The sequence below is a fragment of the Triturus cristatus genome, chromosome 3_1, assembly GCF_964204655.1.
Source record: "Triturus cristatus chromosome 3_1, aTriCri1.1, whole genome shotgun sequence".
In the NCBI taxonomy this organism is placed as follows: Eukaryota; Metazoa; Chordata; class Amphibia; order Caudata; family Salamandridae; genus Triturus; species Triturus cristatus.
The window spans coordinates 848,608,642-848,628,524 of NC_140583.1; the positions used below are offsets into that span (position 1 = coordinate 848,608,642).

Here is a 19,883-nt window from a genome sequence, read left to right on the forward strand (position 1 = left end):
ATACCTTGCATTACATCTCCTTAAATTAAATATGTACTTTAGAACAATGACTGCAAAAAAACATGTTCTGTAAACATTGGAAAAACACAGTTTGTGTCTCTCTCTTTTGGAGGTTAGGCAGCTGAATAAACACTTATAAGCATTGATTTCAATAGATTTGGAAAACGCTGAGAAATCTTCAGTGAAATCCACAAAGTATTAACACCGAAAACAGGACAGCTTATATACATCCAAGATGTTACATATTGTATATAAGGCTCATTAACCCCTTCAGCGCGGCGCGGATTTCCGCACCTTGCTGAAGGTTCCGTGCGCGGGCGGGGCCATGACGGAACGGTTCCGTCATGCGCACAGCGCAACAGACGTGCATGACGGAACCGTTCCGTCATGCGCGTCGAAGGGGTTAATTCAAAGCTTTTAGTATAAGGGCATGCGCAATAAAAAATACTGAAAGCTGTAGGCTCAGCGTGCATTACTGCCAGTGGTTTCAATATAAAAACATGTTTCCAAAATATAAAGTATTTGTAGATTTTTATGATTTTTCCTGAGTGTTCCTTGATTCTGGGCGAATAAATGCAGAAGAACAGGAGCAAGTTTATTGATTGTTTACAAAATATAATCTACCCAAATAATAATTGCAATTTGAAACAAAGATCAAAGACGGGCAATTTTGCTGAACTATTATGCAAATTCTAGGGATAACTTTACATACCATTTCTCTTAAGCATCATTGCTTTAAAACAAAAGTGTATACTGCACGCCAATATTGTAAAAAGAAAAAAAATAATTATGGGCTTCATTCTTAAAGAAAATCCTTGCGTTGGTGCAGGTATACTACTTTCAGGAATTCTAATGAGTTCACATAAGAGAACCTGCAAACCATACTCTTAGAGAAGATTTATGAGCAAATGTACAAGAATGTATTTGCTTATGTGAAAATCTGCTGAGCAAGCACAAGTTCACTTGTTAAAACGTATCTTTTTCTTTTTCATCTAGGGGAACAATATTTTACAATTTGGGAAGACTCCATTTCCTACAGATGTACCTATTTATTCGAGAGGGATATTCTGTCCCATTCTGGAAAATGTTTACGTGTACTCCTGACAGGAGTAAATCTCTCACTTTTTTCCGTGTGGGAATGAGTTGGAAAGGAGTTGGCAAATACCTTTACGCATGTAGGTTTGTGGGTGTACACAAACAGGCAGGGACTTTCAACACACGTAAATCCATTTATGAGTGCAAAATTAACTTTTCTATGTGTAGGCAAAACATTCAGGCATCGATAGCTTTGAGAATCGGGCCTGTTAAAAATGGGTTTGTTGGTTGACTGAGGTGTGAACCCTGGTTGAGCAACAGCCACAGTACCTTGCAAAAAGTCACTAAATCAACCTGTGCTTAACTGGGTAGCGTGCCACGCAATTAAATGATGGACGGAATGCTGAATAAATCATACATTCACCCCCAGTCAAGAGATTTGGGTTAAATCTATCGTTCTTTTGCTCACCATGCCACCCCAGTTTAGACCCAGCCATATGCAAATCAGTCTTGACCCTGTGCCTCATGGGAACAGTCCAGACCGAACTGCCAAGCCAGGTCCTCCCTGGACCGGAAACAAGCATCCTGGGACAGGTTTCTAGGTATTACCCTTCATCAGCCAGGCTAGCTTGAATCCAGTGGCACAGTGAGCAAGGGACCCACGTCTGGGCATACCCATCCCACTTAGGGTGAAAAGTGCTCCGCCAACAAATGATGGACGGAATGCTGAATAAATCATACATTCACCCCCAGTCAAGAGATCTGGGTTAAATCCATCGTTCTTTTGCTCACCATGCCACCCCAGTTTAGACCCAACCATATGCAAATCAGTCTTGACCCTGTGCCTCATGGGAACAGTCCAGACCGAACGGCCAAGCCAGGTCCTCCCTGGACCGGAAACAAGCATCCTGGGACTGGTTTCTGGGTATTACCCTTCATCAGCCAGGCTAGCTTGAATCCAGTGAGCAAGTGACCCTGGGTAGCATGGCACAAAAAACAGTCGGGCTTAACTGTGAGGCAATATGAAAAGTATTTATGCAGCACACAAACCGTAATAAAGTGAAAACCCAGCACAAGAAAAATCCCAAGCCAATTAAAAAAATTATAGTACATTTTATTAAATTATTTGACACGAAAATGACAAAAATCCAATGTGTAGAACTGGAGTTATGAATTGTTTACGTTTTTAGTAAACTGTGCGCCAAAAAGATCAAATCGGCAACCACGGACATCTAGTCGCACAAGACCGGGTCAAAGTTGGAAAATATGTCCGACCGTGCTGGAATGCAGTTTGGATACAAGACGTGGATTGGACCCGGTTAGCGCTTACCTTCGGACTTGCGTAAAGTTCAGTGGGGCAAGGCTGCAGGAAGTGTCCGAAGAGGGAGCGTCATCGCCGGATAGCCTTGGGTCAAAGCTGTGATAAAGATTTCTACATTTGGACTTAGTCTCTAAAATAAAAGTCAAAATCTCCAGCGGGACGAGGCAGAGGGCTGTAGCTGAAGACAGTTCCACAAGGTCGGATACCCCTTTGGCGAAGGATCGCTTAAATGGATTTGCTGCTGTGGGGAAGAACGTAGCAGGAGAAGTCGCGAAGTTAGTCTTACTGGTGGTGCACCTCGGGTGGATAGACGAGCAAGCTGGTCCCTCTCCTTCTGATTCTCAGCAGGTTTTAGGCAAAAAGGTTTTAAGTCCCCACTTTTGGATTTTGGCTATGTCAGCACCTTTAGCACTACCTCAAAGGGTCTAGAACTAGAGGGGCACCACTTGGAGGTTCAGGACTCACCCAGGCTGGGTTCAGGTGCAGGTTCAAGATGGAGGAAGCCTTTTGTGCCCCTGTGGCTCTGAACAGTAGGCCAGCAAACTAGCCTTTGTGAGTCCCTCTGGAGGTCCTGTGTCCTGGTACAGTTAAAGATCTAGTCCTTGTTCTTAGACAGAAGGTAACGGAGCAGCAGGACAAACAGGGCAGCAATCCAGCAGGTCAGTAGTCCTGTAGAGCAGCAGTCCAGCAGAGCGACAGTCCTTCTAGCAGCAAAGCAGTCCACCTTTCTGGCAGAGTATCCACAAGTCCAGAAGTGTACTGAAGAGTTGGTGTCTGAGGTCCTACTTTTATGCCCTCGTGTCCTGGTTTTTGAAGGTGGGAGAAACTTCTAGACAGTCTCTTTGAACTGCATAGATTTTCCTGCTTTCCCTGCACTGGCTCCAAGCTGGTTTCAGTAACCATGTGGGGATGTTAGGCCCTTTGTTTGAAGGCACAGCACATGCTATTCAGTTGTGAGTGTGGCTGTGCTCAGCTATGCACCCGACCATCCTGCCAGCAGATGGCCCGTCAAGCAAACGTAATCCCGCTATTCTGTGACTGTCTGAGAGGAACTCCCAAAGTCTGACAATTGCACCCAGTCATGCACTAAAGGGCTAAGGGAAGAAAAATGCCAACTTTCTAAAAGTGGCATTTTTAAAGTTGTAATCAAAACCCCGACTTTACCATTAAAGAGTATTTATCATTAAAATCTCAAAGACACCAAACATGATATAAATACCAGATCCTATTAGGAAATGACAAGCTTATTGAATGTAACAAGTAATCCCCAATGTTATCCTATGGGAGGGGTAGGCCTCACAGTTGTGAAAAACGAATTTGGGAATTGTTTTACTAAAGGAACATGCAAAACTTAAAAGTACATACCTAACCTTTTGGTTAACTGCACCCTGATCTATGGCCTAGTTCTGGCGTACCTTAGGGGTGGCTTTTATGTAATAAAAGGGGAATTTAAGGCTTGGCAAGGGGTTTTCAATTGCGAGTCGACATGGCAGTTCAAAACTGCAACTGCATTCAGGCTGCTGTGGCAGGTCTAGGACATGTTTAAGGTGCTACTTAAGTGAGTGGCACAATAGGTGCTGCAGGCGAACTAGAAGAATTTAATTAACCGGTCCTGCTTATATGGTGTACCATTCTACAAGGGACTTACAAGTAATGTAAATATGCCAGTTGGGCACAAGCCAATTTAAACATGCTTTGGGGAGAGAGTACAAGCACTTTAGCACTAGTGGGTTAGCAGTGGTAAAGTGCGCTGGGTCCTAAGGCCAACAAAAACTAAATTCAGCAAAAAATAGAGGGTAAAAGACTAAATGTTTAGGGTGACTCTGCAGAGGGCCAGGTCCAACAGGGCCCAAAACATTTTGACTCTACAAAAACTTGCAGATTTCATCTAGTTGTAAAATATAAACAAGTCCTTTATTTAGCACCTGGTATTTGCTCATTGATGTGGCAACAATGGAACTGAGTCAAAGTGAAATCAAATGATTTGCTCAAGAATTACTCAGTGTGGCCAAGTAGCAAATTTCACACTCTTGATTGGGCTCATTAAACCCAGATGGCAACTTGGACACTGGATCATAAATATGATCAGGGTTTATTTTGAAAGTACAGTTTTGTGAAAACCGGTAAATGCATAAAGTTAAGTTTGCCACCACAATTCACACAATGCTTCCTCCAAATCTAAAGTAAGAAAGCAAGCATTGTTATAGTTCTAACAGTGGCATATCCTGATCTCTTGTGTAATATTAACTCCAGTTTAGCCAAAGTGCTGGCATATTTAGAGCCATACTGTGATCAAAAAGCTACGCTAAACGCAGTCCATTTATACACGAAGTCTATGACTGTTCAATGATTTGACCGTAAAAGGGCCTTGGCATGTTCACGGACCAGCACAATAAGAAATGTGACCGATTTGGAGACTTGCTAGAATCCAAACTCTGACGTAATAAAAGATGATGCTATCATCAGAGTCCTGCTATAATCTGAAAGCTGCTACAACCTGTCAATTTAGTGCATGCATCAGATGACACACCTAGATTCTGAAGCATCCTATCGCTTGGACAAGTAGATATTTTAGAAAGTTCCACACCCTTGATTGAGCTCTTGAGTCACCAGTGTTCATTTGAAACACTTTTTATGATTGTTCTCGTTGAAGGTGACTGCTGTTGTGGGTAGCATCTTGATTTTGAGCTTGTTCAAGGACATGCTTTTCATAAGGGCTGGTTGCAGGTAGAAGATTTCTTCTTTTCAACCTCATGTTTTTACTATGATTGTATTTCATATGATTGCATGATGATTCATAGTTTTATATCGCACTTTTTTATTTTGAACCATTCAGAGTATATTTAAGTAAGTCCTCACAATAAACAAATATTGTTTGAATTTGGTATTTCCACCGCCTTCCATTGCAGGTTATGATGGGTACTCTGTAAAATTCTGTCTTTTTTTTCACATTATAGGCAAACCTAGAGAAACCTTCCCTAAACAGATCTGAGCAAGTAGGAAGAAATGCTCTCTTATCGGACATCCATAAAGGAAGAAAGCTCAAGAAGGCCGTTACAGTCGACAAAAGTGCACCCATCATAGAAAGTGAGTATGGTATATTCTTACTTTTCTCTTTTTGCAGGAATCTTTTATTTGTTAAATTCTTTTTTAGAGGGATCTCCTATTCTCCTTAGAATGTAAGGATGCTGCTCCATTTGACAAGCTCAAAAGCTCTCACATGCAGAAATGTAAAAGCAGTTCTTATGTTACTAATGTATAATTCCCTTGACTGCTGAATGGGAGCAGATGTTAACATATAACATTTTGAAAGAATTTGCACAATTCCAACAACGCTTACTTTGCTCAGGCCTGTTAGAAATATTTCAGATAGAAAGCGTTGTGGCCATATGGAAAGCGGTAATCATGGGTTTAATACGTGGAGCTTTGGAATTATTTGCAGCTGGGAACAAGGAAACAGTGTTGCTCTTTTATTATTGTTTATTCAGGCAGCACACAGCAGAGGAGATTATGCAGATTTACGTTAATGTCCATATTTTATGAACGGTCCATAGTGCTGTGTGTCCTTCCATGTAGCATGAAGGGATCAATGCTGCAGCCAAGGGGGAAGGGAGACTGTGATAGGGGCATGGGTTGACAGCCTAGAAATATTGTGTATTAGATTTACATGAAGAGGGATCGCTCTTTATTCAGTTACAAGGAGGAACCAGCGTTGAACTTTTAGCAAAACGCCACAATTTATGCCACGTGTATGTAGACATATATCTCCATTTGTGGTGTTTTCTCAAACATCAGTTCATGTGTAAGACCTCACAACGAGGTTTTGCAGAAGAAATGGAGACCAACAGTCTTGGCTTGTGACGCGTTCCCTTAATGCCTCAGACCAAAGCACCCTGCTATTCCACCGTATGTATGTATGTTTTCAGTTCGCGGGACCGCAAGTAATCGCACACACACTGCTTCATAGAAGCTATCCAAATGGTTGAGGCACTTCGTCTGTGACCCTGAATCTTGATGGTATTCATTGGTTCATGACATTCTGTTAGACCGGTCTTTAAGCTTCCATGGGATGGTGGGCATTTCCTTTGTGTACCAGCATTTCCAGGTGAATGTCATCATGTCAGGTGCTTGTCATGTCAATTGGCATTTGCATAGTCGCATAATGTTCTGCTGGAAACCGCATTCGGATAAGCAAATTTGCTCATGGCATAATAATCCTACTTATAATTTATTATATGCCGCTCTGTATCTTAGTCATATTATCCTTTAAAATGTCATATTACACATGTTGCTGGTGGTATTTCAATCTGAACCCCTTTACAGGACAACTTTCTTGACAAGTTGTGATTATATGGCTCAGGTGTCTGTGTACAATATGTCCAAATCTTTTTATTGGTCAAAAGTCGGTTGCTCAGGCTTTTGAGATTTTCTATGCTTTTGCATTTTTTGGGGGGTGGGGCAGTAATAACCCTAAATGATTTAATGTTTAGGGTGAACGGTGCACACTTGCTCTACTTAACGAGTTGAAATGGGGGTTGGCACAGTGGTCTGTGGCCTTTTGAAGGTCATGAGATTCAAGCAGTGGTGGTCCTAGCGTAACTGCTGGCAACAGGTGCCATAGATGAAACATACAATAGCCTACAATTGTTTTCAAATATTATTGATTTTTAATTTAGCTATTTATTTTCACAATTTGGCACCCCATTTAGATAAGTAAACTAATTGATGCACTAGGAACTTATAGGTAAGTTAAATACCATTTAGGGATATGCCAATTCAATCATGTTTAATAGGGGAGCACAAGCACTTTACCACTGGTTAGCAGGGTTTAAGAGCACGAGGTTTTAAGCCAGCAAAAATATATATTGTCCAGCAAAAGTAAAAAAATACGGAGTAACCACACAGAAAAGGTGAATTTCCTACACTTTTGCATATCTGATTTGCTGTTCTGATGCGTACTTTAGTATTATTTAGGTAGAACATAGTGTTTGCTGCGTAGCCTTAATTCCACCTGGTGCCGCTTTAATCCACCTCCAGGCACTCCTTTACTCTTTATTTCACTCTTTCAGGTTCAATATTGTCCCTGCTTTTTTCCTTTATCACTGTGTTCAGTTTTCTCGAAATCTTTCCCTACTGTGTGTTGTTCTCTCTCTCTTGCTGGAAGTCTAATAAGGGAAAATAAGTGCTGGTAACAAAAATTAGTGCCGGTGGGCCCCACCTGCAACCACCAGCTCACATTGAGTACTTACTAATTGGGCATGTACCCATAGCTTACATGTAAAGAGATTTCTGCTGCCCATTTGGATAGTCAGACAGAGAAATTCTACTGTCAGCAGTAAGACTACATCGCAGATGTATTTCCGTTTCTGCCTTTAGTATGTAGAGGTGCAGGGCACAGTCATGACCTCCAGGAATCATCACCCATGACAAGAAGGTAGAAGTATAAAAAAAATATGGAATCATCTTCCCACACTTTTTGCAAGATTTCAGATAACGTCAGCATCTCCTTTTCCAATCTGTGAAAGATGTGAGAGGCTCTGGCGCCTTTCTGATTTGCTCGTGGGGGAATGGAAGCCACACCTTCTGTCTTAATGGTCCCTTGATGGCGCGGTGCCGCTTTGGCCTTCCCGGGCTGATTCAACAACCTGTTTTCTTAATGTCTGAGCACTAAGTGCTCAAATACTTCAGAGGATTAGGCAAGTCATGTGTTGCGCAAGCTCCATCTGGACATGTCACAATGATAGCTGTCCTTTTAGTAGGCAGCTTTCACTGTTAAAAGAACTCGCCGCTGCTGAGAGTCGATCCATTCTGACATGGCTTGCATGGGGGTCTTCTTATGATGTTCTGACCATTTCACTACTGTTCAACACAAAAGGGCGAGCCTGTTCTATGATGTCTCTTATAAACTTTTCAGCAATGGGGGACCTAGGACCGGGATTTCTTTTTCTGCCTGAAAGTAGGCATTGTTTCAGCTCATTACACTCTGAAATAGGATAGGCAGTGGAGCATGGAGGGGAATCGGGATCAGCCTCATGCTCAGCTAGTGTTTCACCCTAATCCTAAAGGATTGTCATTCAAAAACACTTCAGTGTGCAGAGCCGGGTCAAGGTATAGTTGGTTATAGTGATTTAAGTGTTCGACAGCTAGTTTGATGAGGCCTCTTAAAAGGGGGATATCGAAGCCAAATTCTCTTGCACAGCTATTGGCCATAACCACGAATGAACACAGAGATGATACATCATCGAGCGCTGGAGCCGACATATTTTCAGGTAGCTCGAGAAGATATTCCCGTACCCCTTACTGAAAGAATCGCCGAATTGTGAGGCCCGTCTCATTAAGGGCATTGCAGACTTTGCAAATTGTGTCATCACGTTCTTGTTTTATTTTTTCAGGTAAAGAAACACAACACTGTAGTTTAGAACATTTGGGATTCTTCAGATTATCTCATCTGTTTCCTCTTGACAGACTTCTGCACCAGACCATTCCCCAGAGGGTGACAAATGTGCTAATCTGGAAAGTTCCAACTTTCTAAAAACTGTTCAGCATTCAGCTGGAGCATTATATCCCTGGTGTGGGAAGCACGGTCTCTCTCTCCCTGTGTTTGTATTGTTTCCAGCTTCCGGTACTTGTCAACACCTATATGGAGATGTCTTACATAAGTCATCCGTTGGATGCAACTTTAATCATCTTAAATGTAATACTAAAAAAACTGAGGTCATGTTAGTAGGAAAGTTCAATCCATTTAATCCTAGTTTATTGTGGCCTAAAGACACTCCCCCACTACATGACGCGGTAGAGGGGATTAAGAATCTAGGAGTAAAATTCGACGCCTCAATATCCTTTCGGCCACAAGTTTTAGCTGCGGCTGGGAAGTGCTTCCAGTACATAAAAACCCTAAAAAAGGTCTTCAACCTGATCCCGTGCACTGCAAGATAGACAGTGGCCCTTGCCCTTATCACTTCTAGATTGAACTACTGCAACAGCCTCTATGCAGGTACCAATAAGACAATACTGAAAGCACTGTGGACAGTGCAACATGCTGCAGCACGTCTGGTGCTAAAATCACCTCACCTCTATTCTGCCTCAGCAGCCCTCCAGTCTCTCCACTGGTTACCCACTCACAAAAGAGTGCTATTTAAGATCTTGGTAATCACTTGGAGTTATCAGAGCAACAGGACCTAAATATTTAACGGTCAGGTTCACGCCCTATGTCCCTGCCCGCTGGCTTACATCTTCATCAGCCAATCTACTAAAACCTCCCCCTTTTAGGTGTGAGACAAAAGGTGGGAAATCTGTGGCTGTCCTTGGGGCTAAGTCCTGAAACTTGCTCCCCTGCCATCTCGGATCCATTCATTCAGAACCTTGCTTTAGGAAATTATTGAAAACCTGGATTTTCGCAGCCCTGGATTCCTAGTGTCTCACGCTCATCTGATCCCTCGCAATAAACCTCACCAATTTTGAGCGTTATCTAAATCTTTTCCCACCACCAGTATGCTCCTTTGGAGCGATAGCCACGCTATACAAATAATACATACAATAAAATACAATTTGTTTTCCTGATTTTCTTTTGGCACAAAAACAATTTGTAGATACCAATGAAGTGGGCCTTTCCACCCATTCATTTCTTCAGAAGACTATTGAATTCTGCCCTACCTGTGGTTGGATACTGTAAGGGATGCTGCAAACATGTTGAGCCGCCTTTGAGTCTTCAGTACTTACCTTTCTGTATTGCAGTTTACCTATGCTTTGGAAAACGTTTGGGAACAGTTCCCCCTAAGCAAGGTCTTCTGATGATAGTACATCCAGTGAACCCATCTTGGGCCCAGACCCGAAACTCTGCAAAGAGCCAGTGTCACCCTAATTTTCGCTGATGTCACAATCACACTATTGTGACATTCATAAGCTCTTTGCAAAGAAAGGCATTTGGAACCATAAACGTATATCAGTGTATTTGCTGGCTGTAGTTGAATCTATGTATGCATGTGAGTGGATTCTTCATCAGCCAGGGTATTGACCGTGTCCTGTATTTACCAAGAAAGGGACTTCCACCAGGTTGACATGAATCTCTTGCACCGGTTCAATAAGATAATAATCCTTATTGAAAGCACTACTTATTTTGGTGAAGAAATTTCTTATTAGGAGTTTTCTTTGTTCAGGGAATTAAAACTGATTTATGAACTGCTTTATTTTTCTCTGTCTCTTGTTCTCTGAATGGCTCTAGATCGATACCGGCTTCAACATGACTGACATATATGTCTCAGATCCTACAGTAACTTTTGCAGTGTGTCAACTCACACTTTAACGGTTCCATCCTTTGTGGAATTATCCAACTCTTGCCACTTGTTAGTCTCTATGCATTCACCACCATGCAGGAAGCTGTAACCATAGTGACAGCACTGTCTTGGAGAAGAGCCATCCAATACCCACCTGTCTTGATCCTGCAGATGGCTGGACTCTCACCCTCATGATGGTGAACCATCACATCTCTAGAATTCCCCTGTGCTTGTTTCCGTGGATAAAATGTCTACAAGATTGCAAGTCGTCTGTAAGAGCATCTTTTTGATTGCTGGAGACTCGCACCCTACAATGATTTGTGACCGTTTCATAGCTAAATTTGTTAAATTTGCCTTCAAGTTTGGACAAGAGTGTAGGTGTTTCACTATGATTTTGCCATATTAAATTAAATAAATATTGTAAGCAATTAATGTTTTTGTGCAGCATGAAATAGGACACAAGGCAGTTTTTTTTTTTGGTTTTGTACAAGTTTCAGTATCCCTGTCAGCAGGTTCTATTATGTCACCCGTGTCAGGCCGCCACACAATGCTTCTAGAGTCCCTTCAGGTGCTCCTTGCTGTCAGCGCTTAATATGGCAGTATATATGGCCACCTTTTTATTCCAGCAGAGCCGCAGGTTGTTGGATTCATTTGGACTGAACGTGGTGACCCACCAAGTGTGGAAATATGGATTTTTCCGATCAGTTATGTCCCCTATCTTGGACCCCAACGGTTTCATGTATGAATCACAAGTACATGTATGTTCCCTCCAGTTCTAGTTATGAAGACGCAAACACATGTGCGTCCACCGTCAACATGTCCTCTTTCAGATCCGCCATGAATAGGCCGGATATTCCATTCCTAAGTATGAAAGGCCACCGGCTTTATATGGTTCACTTATGCCATTTTACAGTCCAGGCAAGTAGGCCCTGATTCTGTCATCAAGCTCTTCTTGCCTTCTGCCTCTGAAAGCTCCAGTCTGAGCCTGCATCTGTGACCATGAACTTTGTCTCATTCCCTGCGCGGCTCACGATGCCTGACATCAGCCTGTTGCCTGCCAAAAACTGTATTTCACCTTCGAAATTATCTGATCCGCTCCCTGCCCAATGCATTCCTGTCTAGTAGTTTAAGTAAACATTCTTCCAGTTACCGAGCAAAGGCCCGGCTTCTCTGTCTTTATGCAAGTAATTCATAGCCCTATTATTATGGAAGACTTCTGCCCTCGCATCTAGTGTAGACACTTAGACGCTTGTACACGCACTAACAGTCAGTATAGTCAGTATAGAATAAGATTCTACTCTAAGAGACCTCTCTTTTGGATAACATAGTTCTTTAAACATAGGATGTTAGATATGATTTGGGATTAGGTTGACTTGACCCTCCAGACTTCTGTCGCCACATGTAGAGCTAAATGTCAAGTCCCCTTCACCCCCTAGTTGCACGTCAATCACACGTCATGCTGCTGTGCGCGCATTTCTGCCAAGTATTTCTGCTGACATTGCGAAATTCTTTCATGGAACCACCCTATTATGACATCACACCTGATGACGTTCTTTAGTTACACCCAGTTACGCCTACTTTTGCTACGCATGTATGTTTTTTCTTCACTATGAATTGTTACGCCTCCTGCATTTGCTTCTCTGTAATGCCTATTGTATAAAAGTGATTACCTATCAATAAAGTATGTACTTCACTTCCTGAACCTCCGTGGTGATGGAACTTGGAGTCACCGATTCGAATCGTCCATTGGAATAAAGCCCATTCCGAACCTCTAATACCACGGATTCTGCCTCTTATTTACTGAGCTATTTTTATTATGTTTCTGTATCAAATTAAGTCCCGGTAATTAAATTATTTACCACATGAATGGCGCCCGAACAGGGACACTTTCTCATCTCACGCGCCGGCGGTGCGTTGCAGGCCCGGTCTCCTGCCACAGCTGGACGGACAACAACGCGTACCAGCAGGATTTCCTGTATCTCCCTCCAGTCAAGCGGGGGCGACTGAGGCTGCGATCAACACCCAGACGAGGCGGTGAGAAGTGCGAAGTATCCCGACCAGAGCCTAGCTGAGAGAGCAAGATCCGAGGTATACAGAGGCCCACCAAGTTCCGAGGTTTCCGATGTTCCGAAGTTTCCGAAGTTTTCGAGTCGAGTCCAGTCCGGTCCAGTTCAGTTCCGTTCCGAGGCCTTCCGTTCCGAGCTACCCGGTGAGTACCATTACTGGGGAGGCGTTCTGACGTGCACATAGGTTGTGCCGGTCAAGACGGGTTTGGGTACACAAATCCGGTCTGCACTGTTTTAGCAGTGTATCTGTACTGTTTAGCAGTATATCTAGTATATCAAGTATATAAATTCAGAATAATTCAGTTAATGCCGAGTATTATGTTTAGTGATTAAGTCTCCTTAGATCGTCATCATCATTGTTGCTCATTTAAATGTTAAATGTGTTAATACGTCCTGCATATTGTGGTATGAATGACTGTTTATTATTGTGTTTATTGTATTAAGTTTGTTCAAGATTAAGTATCAGATCAGTTCTCAATATGCCGCTCTTTTCGAAATTAAGACAGATCACAACTAGAAAAGGGGCACTCGAAGAAGCTGTTCCTATTCCTCCTAGGGACACTCCAGGGTACTTCATGTATCATAAACACGGCTTAGACGCTATATTATTTCTTGATTTATGGGTAGACTACACCAAGGAATTACCAGAAAGTCAGAGGTGGCCCGCAGCTGGGACCTGGGATGCAGAGTGCATCATGAAAGTAGAGGAAGAGTTATGGAAAAGGAAAGTCAGACAGTCACAGAAAGACGCCGTTGAGTTGTGGCGTAAAGAATCTCATAGACGTACAGAAAAAGCGCTCCGACAGGAAGAGAAAAATAAGGAGAATTCAAATAAAGTCCGAGAAAATCTATTAATTGAAGAAGGTACACGAGTGAAATCAGAACAAGTAGACAGACAAAGAAATGCCCTTATGAATGGTATGTATCCCCTCCTGGCCGAGGGATTACCTAAGGCTACTCCGGAGATACCAAAAGACTTGCCACCCCCATTGTTCCCAATAAAAATGCATCCTAAGGGGCATCCTAGAACAGCAGAAGATGTTTTTCTTTCCTCATATTTAGATGACGCAGCTCCCGAGTATGCTAACCCCGCCCCACATAGACCGTCTGCCGGGGTGGTTCAACGCCAAGATCCTGTATCTGTATCTCTACAGCAACAAATCCTGACACAAGTTCCGGCAAGCACATCTGTTTCCACATCTGTTCCTACAGCTACTTCTATAGCTGTGTCCACACCTATAGTTGCTGTATCGCGTTCAACGAATCCTTTCACGCCCGATACCCCAGATGGGGCTACCGGAGGTGCTACCAACATTTTTTCTACGCCACCCAGAATGAATAAACTTACCTTTCAAGAATCAGCACATCCACGTACCCCCAAACTCATAAATTCCCGCACGCTTAAGGAACTTCTTATAGATTGTAGATATGACCCTGTGCCCGGCAAAGAGGACGAAATGATCATGGCATCATTACGTATCAGACGAGCCGCGGTGTATTTAGGGAAGTTACCAGGAATGACTATGCATCTAGATAATATATACCATTTTGTCCAAACAGGGCGAGATTCTGAATGTATTAACAGAGCTATGGAATACCAGAAAGTGGAGATACAGGGGGAACTGTTACGTTTCCTCATAAATTGTGTGATCCGAAATCAAGACCGACCGGGGGTAGATCCGGAAGCAATGCAAACTCTTACCAGATGGAGCCAGAATATATCAGAAGGGAGACATGATAGGCAAAATTGTATAATAGCCATGTGCCGAAAGATCCGTAAAGAAATAGAACGCCTACACGAAGAGAGATTAGCGGTAGACCAGTTTGAACAAAACGAGGAGGAAGAAGGATCAGGACTGCCCACAGGACAGTCAGAAACCATAGCCTATGTAGGTAGAGGAAGATCTTGTAATAGTACTAGATGTTTTTCTGATCCGATACGTCCGATATGTCCAGATAATAACAGGAATTTCCAAACACCTATAATAAATATAAGGTCCCCCGAGCATTCGTTCCAAGCCGCTGACAAATTACTCCGAGAACGAAGGGGTTATCATTTACTCGATTTTATGGATGAACAAGAATTAGCCAGGTCAGCCGTTCATTGGGTTGACAGTCCCGGAAAATATGGTGATGATACAGTAGCACACACATTTTTGAACCTCACCCCAGATGAACAGCGTTTAGCTGGGATTTATATGATTCAACAACTCCTTATACTATATAAAAGCCAACATTCAGATCCTGGTCCCTTACCTGATATATTGACTGAATTACTCACGAATAGATGGAGAGGTTCAGGTACTAAGTTAATTAGAGTAATACTAGAATCAAGAAAGCAGTATATTCTTTTTGTATGCCCAGAACATGTCTCACTGCCCATCAAGGAAAGAACGACGTATTACATGGACAGACAGAATCCCTTACGAGAAGTACACCCAATAAAAGGCGAGGACAATGAGTTTAAACGTGTATTTGTATATACGCCCATATCGAAAATAGAATTGTTACAAATGAAGAAAGTGGTACCCAGTCATGACAAAGACCCAGCGGGTTTCCACCGAGAAATTAAAGACATGTTACTCATGGGAGAGTATACCTATCCCGACATTATGACAATATTAAAGGTATTGATGCCTGCTGGCATTTATGAAAAACTCAAGGAAAAAGAGTGGGAGGTGGGAGACCAAAAGATAGACTGGACAGCATTAGAAGCAGAAGAAAAGGCCCGAACTGCAGGAGCAGGGCTTGGGGATAAAACTAAAGCACTACCAGGTTTACTAGTACAGGTACTGCCACGTTTATTAACTACGAAAAAGGAAGACTGGGGTACAATCTCAGCCTGTAAACAAAAGCAAGATGAAGACACTAGTGATTTCTATGCCCGATTTGAAAAATGTTTTGGTATAAATAGTGGCATAAAAGCAAGTAGCGAATCATACCCACATCTGTTTGTGACAAAATTAGTTGAAAATTCCTTGCCCCAAGTGAAGAATAGAGTATTAAAATTCGAGAGTACCTGGCAAGGTAACACCCCATCACAAATGTTACAAATGTTACAGTATCATCACAATAGAATTAGAGAGGAACAAGAACATGAACAAAGACGCATGAAAGACACGAAAATGAAAATGCTAGTCTCCCAGACAGTTCCAGCTGAAGGACATAAAAAGAGTACGACACATTCCGGTGATTCAGCAGGACCTGTAAAAGGGACATGCAACTATTGTAAACAGCCAGGACATTACATACACGATTGCCCAGTCCTGAAGCGTAATATTGCCACAGGTAAAACACAGGAAAGACCACGGCCACCTAGACAGGATCAGAATGAACAAGGAGCCCCGCAGCATGCACAGTCCATGCCAGCTCCACAACAGTCTATACAGTTTGTGCCAGCTGCACCAGCGCTGCCTGTTGCTGCCACACAAACCACGACACGACAGCTGTACCAGACCGCACAGTACGACTATCCTGATTATCAACGATACGCATGAACCAGCCTAGAGAGGGAAGTTGACTTACCCCTTATCGAGGTCCCAGTAGACCAAGAAGGACCTTATGTACATAGTGAATTATTAGGCCAAGATAGAAAATTTTTACTTGATACAGGGGCAAGTCGAACAACCATAAAACGTAGTGAAGTTCCAGGGGCACCCCTCTCAGGCTCACAGAATATTTCCCTTGGTTTTTCAGGAAAACCTATTGTTAATGAAGTATCACAGCCTCTTCCACTTACGATAGGACCTTTGACCCGAACTACAGATTTATTGCTTACTAAATCATGTCCAGAAAACTTGTTAGGTATAAAAACACTGAAAGCTCTAGGAGCTATAATATGTTGTTCTCCGGAAGGAGTAAGATTGTTTTTACGTGATTTCAAAGGTCACTATGTGTCTCGAGACATGGATCCCCGACTGCAGACTTTACCTACACATTTATGGGCACAAGGCCCTACTGATGTTGGTTGCATGAATATTACACCATATCGAGTTACACTAAAGGCAGGAGTGGTACTACCACGAATTCGACAATACAAGTTACCGCCAGATGCTGTAGTGGCTTTACTGCAAATCATTGACGAACTCATTGCCCAAGGAGTGGTTGTGGAAACAGACTCCAATGTATGTAATTCCCCGATAATTCCGATTCTTAAACGAACAGATCCAAAGGCCCCGCCAGTATATCGATTGGTTATTGATCTGCGCGAATTGAACAAATGCATTGTGCCACAATTCCCTGTGGTCCCAGATATCTCGTCATTACTGACAGCTATTGATTCCGAAGCAACATTCTTTACTGTAATTGATCTCAAGAATGCCTTTTTCAGCGTCCCAATAGATCCGGAAAGCCAATACTTGTTCGGATTTAGTTTAAATGGACGTAGCTTTAAATTCACACGCGCACCTCAAGGATTTACAGAAAGCCCCAGCATCTATAGTCAAGCACTGAAAAGAGAACTAGACAGTATCCACTTGCCAGTTAACACTGCTCTGCTTCAATATGTCGATGATCTGCTGATCACCGCTAGAAGCGAACCTGAATGTGAGAAAGCATCACTGACAGTTTTACAATTTCTAGCCGAAAAGGGGCACAAGGTGTCCCCTTCTAAGCTGCAATTCTGTGTCCAGCGAGTTGTTTACCTTGGACACTCGCTGTCCAAGGAGGGAAGGCAGCTTACACCAGATCGCATCCAGTTAATAGCTAACATGCCAATACCCAAGACACAAAAGGAGGTGCGGGCTTTCATAGGCCTCACTTCATATTGTAGGCAGTGGATCCCTCAGTATGCATTTCTAGCAAAACCACTCATTCAATTGACAACACAGGAGGCAGCCACATCGACTGTTCTCCCTTGGACTCAGGAACATACACAAGCTTTTGAAAGCCTAAAGAAAGCTTTATGCCAAGCACCTGTTTTAGCAACACCATGTTACAATAAACAGTTTACACTCTTTGTTACAGAGCGCGAAGGTACTGCCTTGTCAGTACTCACACAGGAACAAGCAGGATCACACAAACCATGTGCTTATTTTTCTAGTACATTAGATCCCGTAGCTCAGGCTTTGCCTGCATGCCTAAAATCAGTGGCAGCAACAGCTTTAGCAATCAGACAAAGCGATGCCATAGTGTTAGGACATCCACTGACAGTTCAAGTACCACATGCAGTAGAGGTTCTTGTGAATCGAACGCAAACACAACATTTGACTATAGCGCGACTTACAGGGTATGAATTAACATTGTTTCAGCCACATATAGAAATCAGACGTTGTAACACATTGAATCCTGCCACACTTTTACCTGTAATCGGAACAGACCCACTAGCTCATGACTGTATTGATGTTATTACAATCACGACGAAACCCAGACAAGACTTGACAGATGTCCCATTGTCAGACCCAGACCTGACGTTGTATGTAGATGGTTCATGTATGAGAACAGGTACAGGAGAGTTAGTGGCCGCTTACGCAGTCACAACAGACACTGAAATCATTGAAACAAATTGCATAAATACCTTGTCAGCTCAAGCCGCAGAGCTCATCGCTCTGACACAAGCCTGTATTCAAGCCACAAATAAAAAAGTCAACATATACACTGATTCACGTTATGCATTCGGAGTTGTACATGACTTCGGCGTGCTGTGGCGAGAGAGAGGTTATTTAACTTCTCACGGTGCCCACATTCAGCACGGACCCCTCATTCATGCCTTATTAGATGCAATACATCTACCCACTGCAATATCTATTATGAAATGTAAAGCTCATACGAAAGTTACTGATATTATTTCTCAAGGCAATGATCTAGCTGACAGAACAGCTAAACAGACTGCTCAAACTCAAACATCCGACATGACAAAGACAATAGTCCCGACGCCAACACATTGTATGACGGTTAAAGATCCCACTCTTGACGTAATTGACATACAGACACATGCTACACCAGACGAAATAAGGAAATGGACTGAATTAGGAGGGATCCAAACGGATCAAGGATGGATGACGAAGGAAAAATCTGTGTGGTTCCTTCCTGATTCAATGGTCCAAGTCATTATTAACACTATACATAGTCCAGCGCATCTAGGAGAAAAAGCTATGCTAGACAGCATTCAACACATTTGGTTCAACAAACATTTACGAGCAGCAGCTAAACAAAAAGTTCGTACCTGTATGATCTGTTGTCAGTTTAACCCAGGAAAAAGCATTCCCGTAGAACAGGGTGGATTTCAGCCTCCTGATCACCCTTTTGAAGTCCTCCAGATGGATTATATCCAGATGGAACGATGTCGAGGATTCAAATATGTTCTCGTAGTTGTCTGTGCTCTTTCCCGTTGGACAGAGGCATACCCGGTTTCAGATTACACTGCCCCGACTACTGCCAAACAGTTGGTTCGAGAATTCTTCCCACGATACGGTTTACCACGTGTTGTCTACTCAGATAACGGCCAGCCGTTTTCATCCGAACTAATGAAACACGTTTCACTTTTGTTAGGTTATCAGTGGAAATTCCACTGTGTCCGACACCCCGAGGCAGCAGGTCTCGTGGAAAGACATAATCAGACCCTGAAAATTAGATTGTCCAAAATATGCAGAGAGAAAGGTGTCGACTGGGTAGTAGCGTTACCAGTTGCACTCTTTTACATGAGAATGGTAGCACACACTCGAACAGGGCTATCCCCGTATGAGGTGATCTTTGGCAGACCACCAAATATGTGGGGGACGCCGATACCACGCAAAATAACTGATATTGACTGTAATATGCTGACAGATTACTTGGCTTCCTTGATGTCTGCACTACAATCTTGTCGTTCACAGGTAGCTGCAGCCTTTCCTGACAACACTGAGGTGAAACCCCATGACGTAGTTCCGGGGGACCTGGTCTTAGTGAGGAACTTTGATCGGAAGACTCAGCTGGATCCTAGGTGGAAGTCGCCGCAACTGGTCTTGCTCACCACAAGGACAGCCGTGAAGATCGAAGGCAGAAAAGGCTGGGTGCATTCAAGTCATATCAAGAAATTTCATGGACTACCATCGGATGTAAATACCACACCTCGTGTGTCTTCACCCATTGACTCAAAACTCCCTTTGGTTGAAATGAGTAATCACGAACTATACAAACTAAAACTCAGGTCTAACCAGTCAGGCAATTTGATTGTTTAAGTCCTCTCCAAGGTGAAGCGGTTGAATTTGT

The 19,883-nt window shown here is 42.9% G+C and overlaps 1 protein-coding gene across 6 annotated transcripts in view; it reads left to right on the top strand.

Moving 5' to 3' along the window:
• WIPF1 (WAS/WASL interacting protein family member 1) overlaps positions 1-19,883 on the top strand; it is a 481,960-nt gene that overhangs the window by 307,947 nt on the left and 154,130 nt on the right. For all 6 annotated transcript variants that reach the window (XM_085645252.1, XM_085645256.1, XM_085645254.1 and 3 more), the window contains one exon: positions 5,314-5,443. In XM_085645252.1, the coding sequence (XP_085501378.1) occupies positions 5,314-5,443 (130 nt within the window). The remainder of the gene's footprint in view (positions 1-5,313; positions 5,444-19,883) is intronic.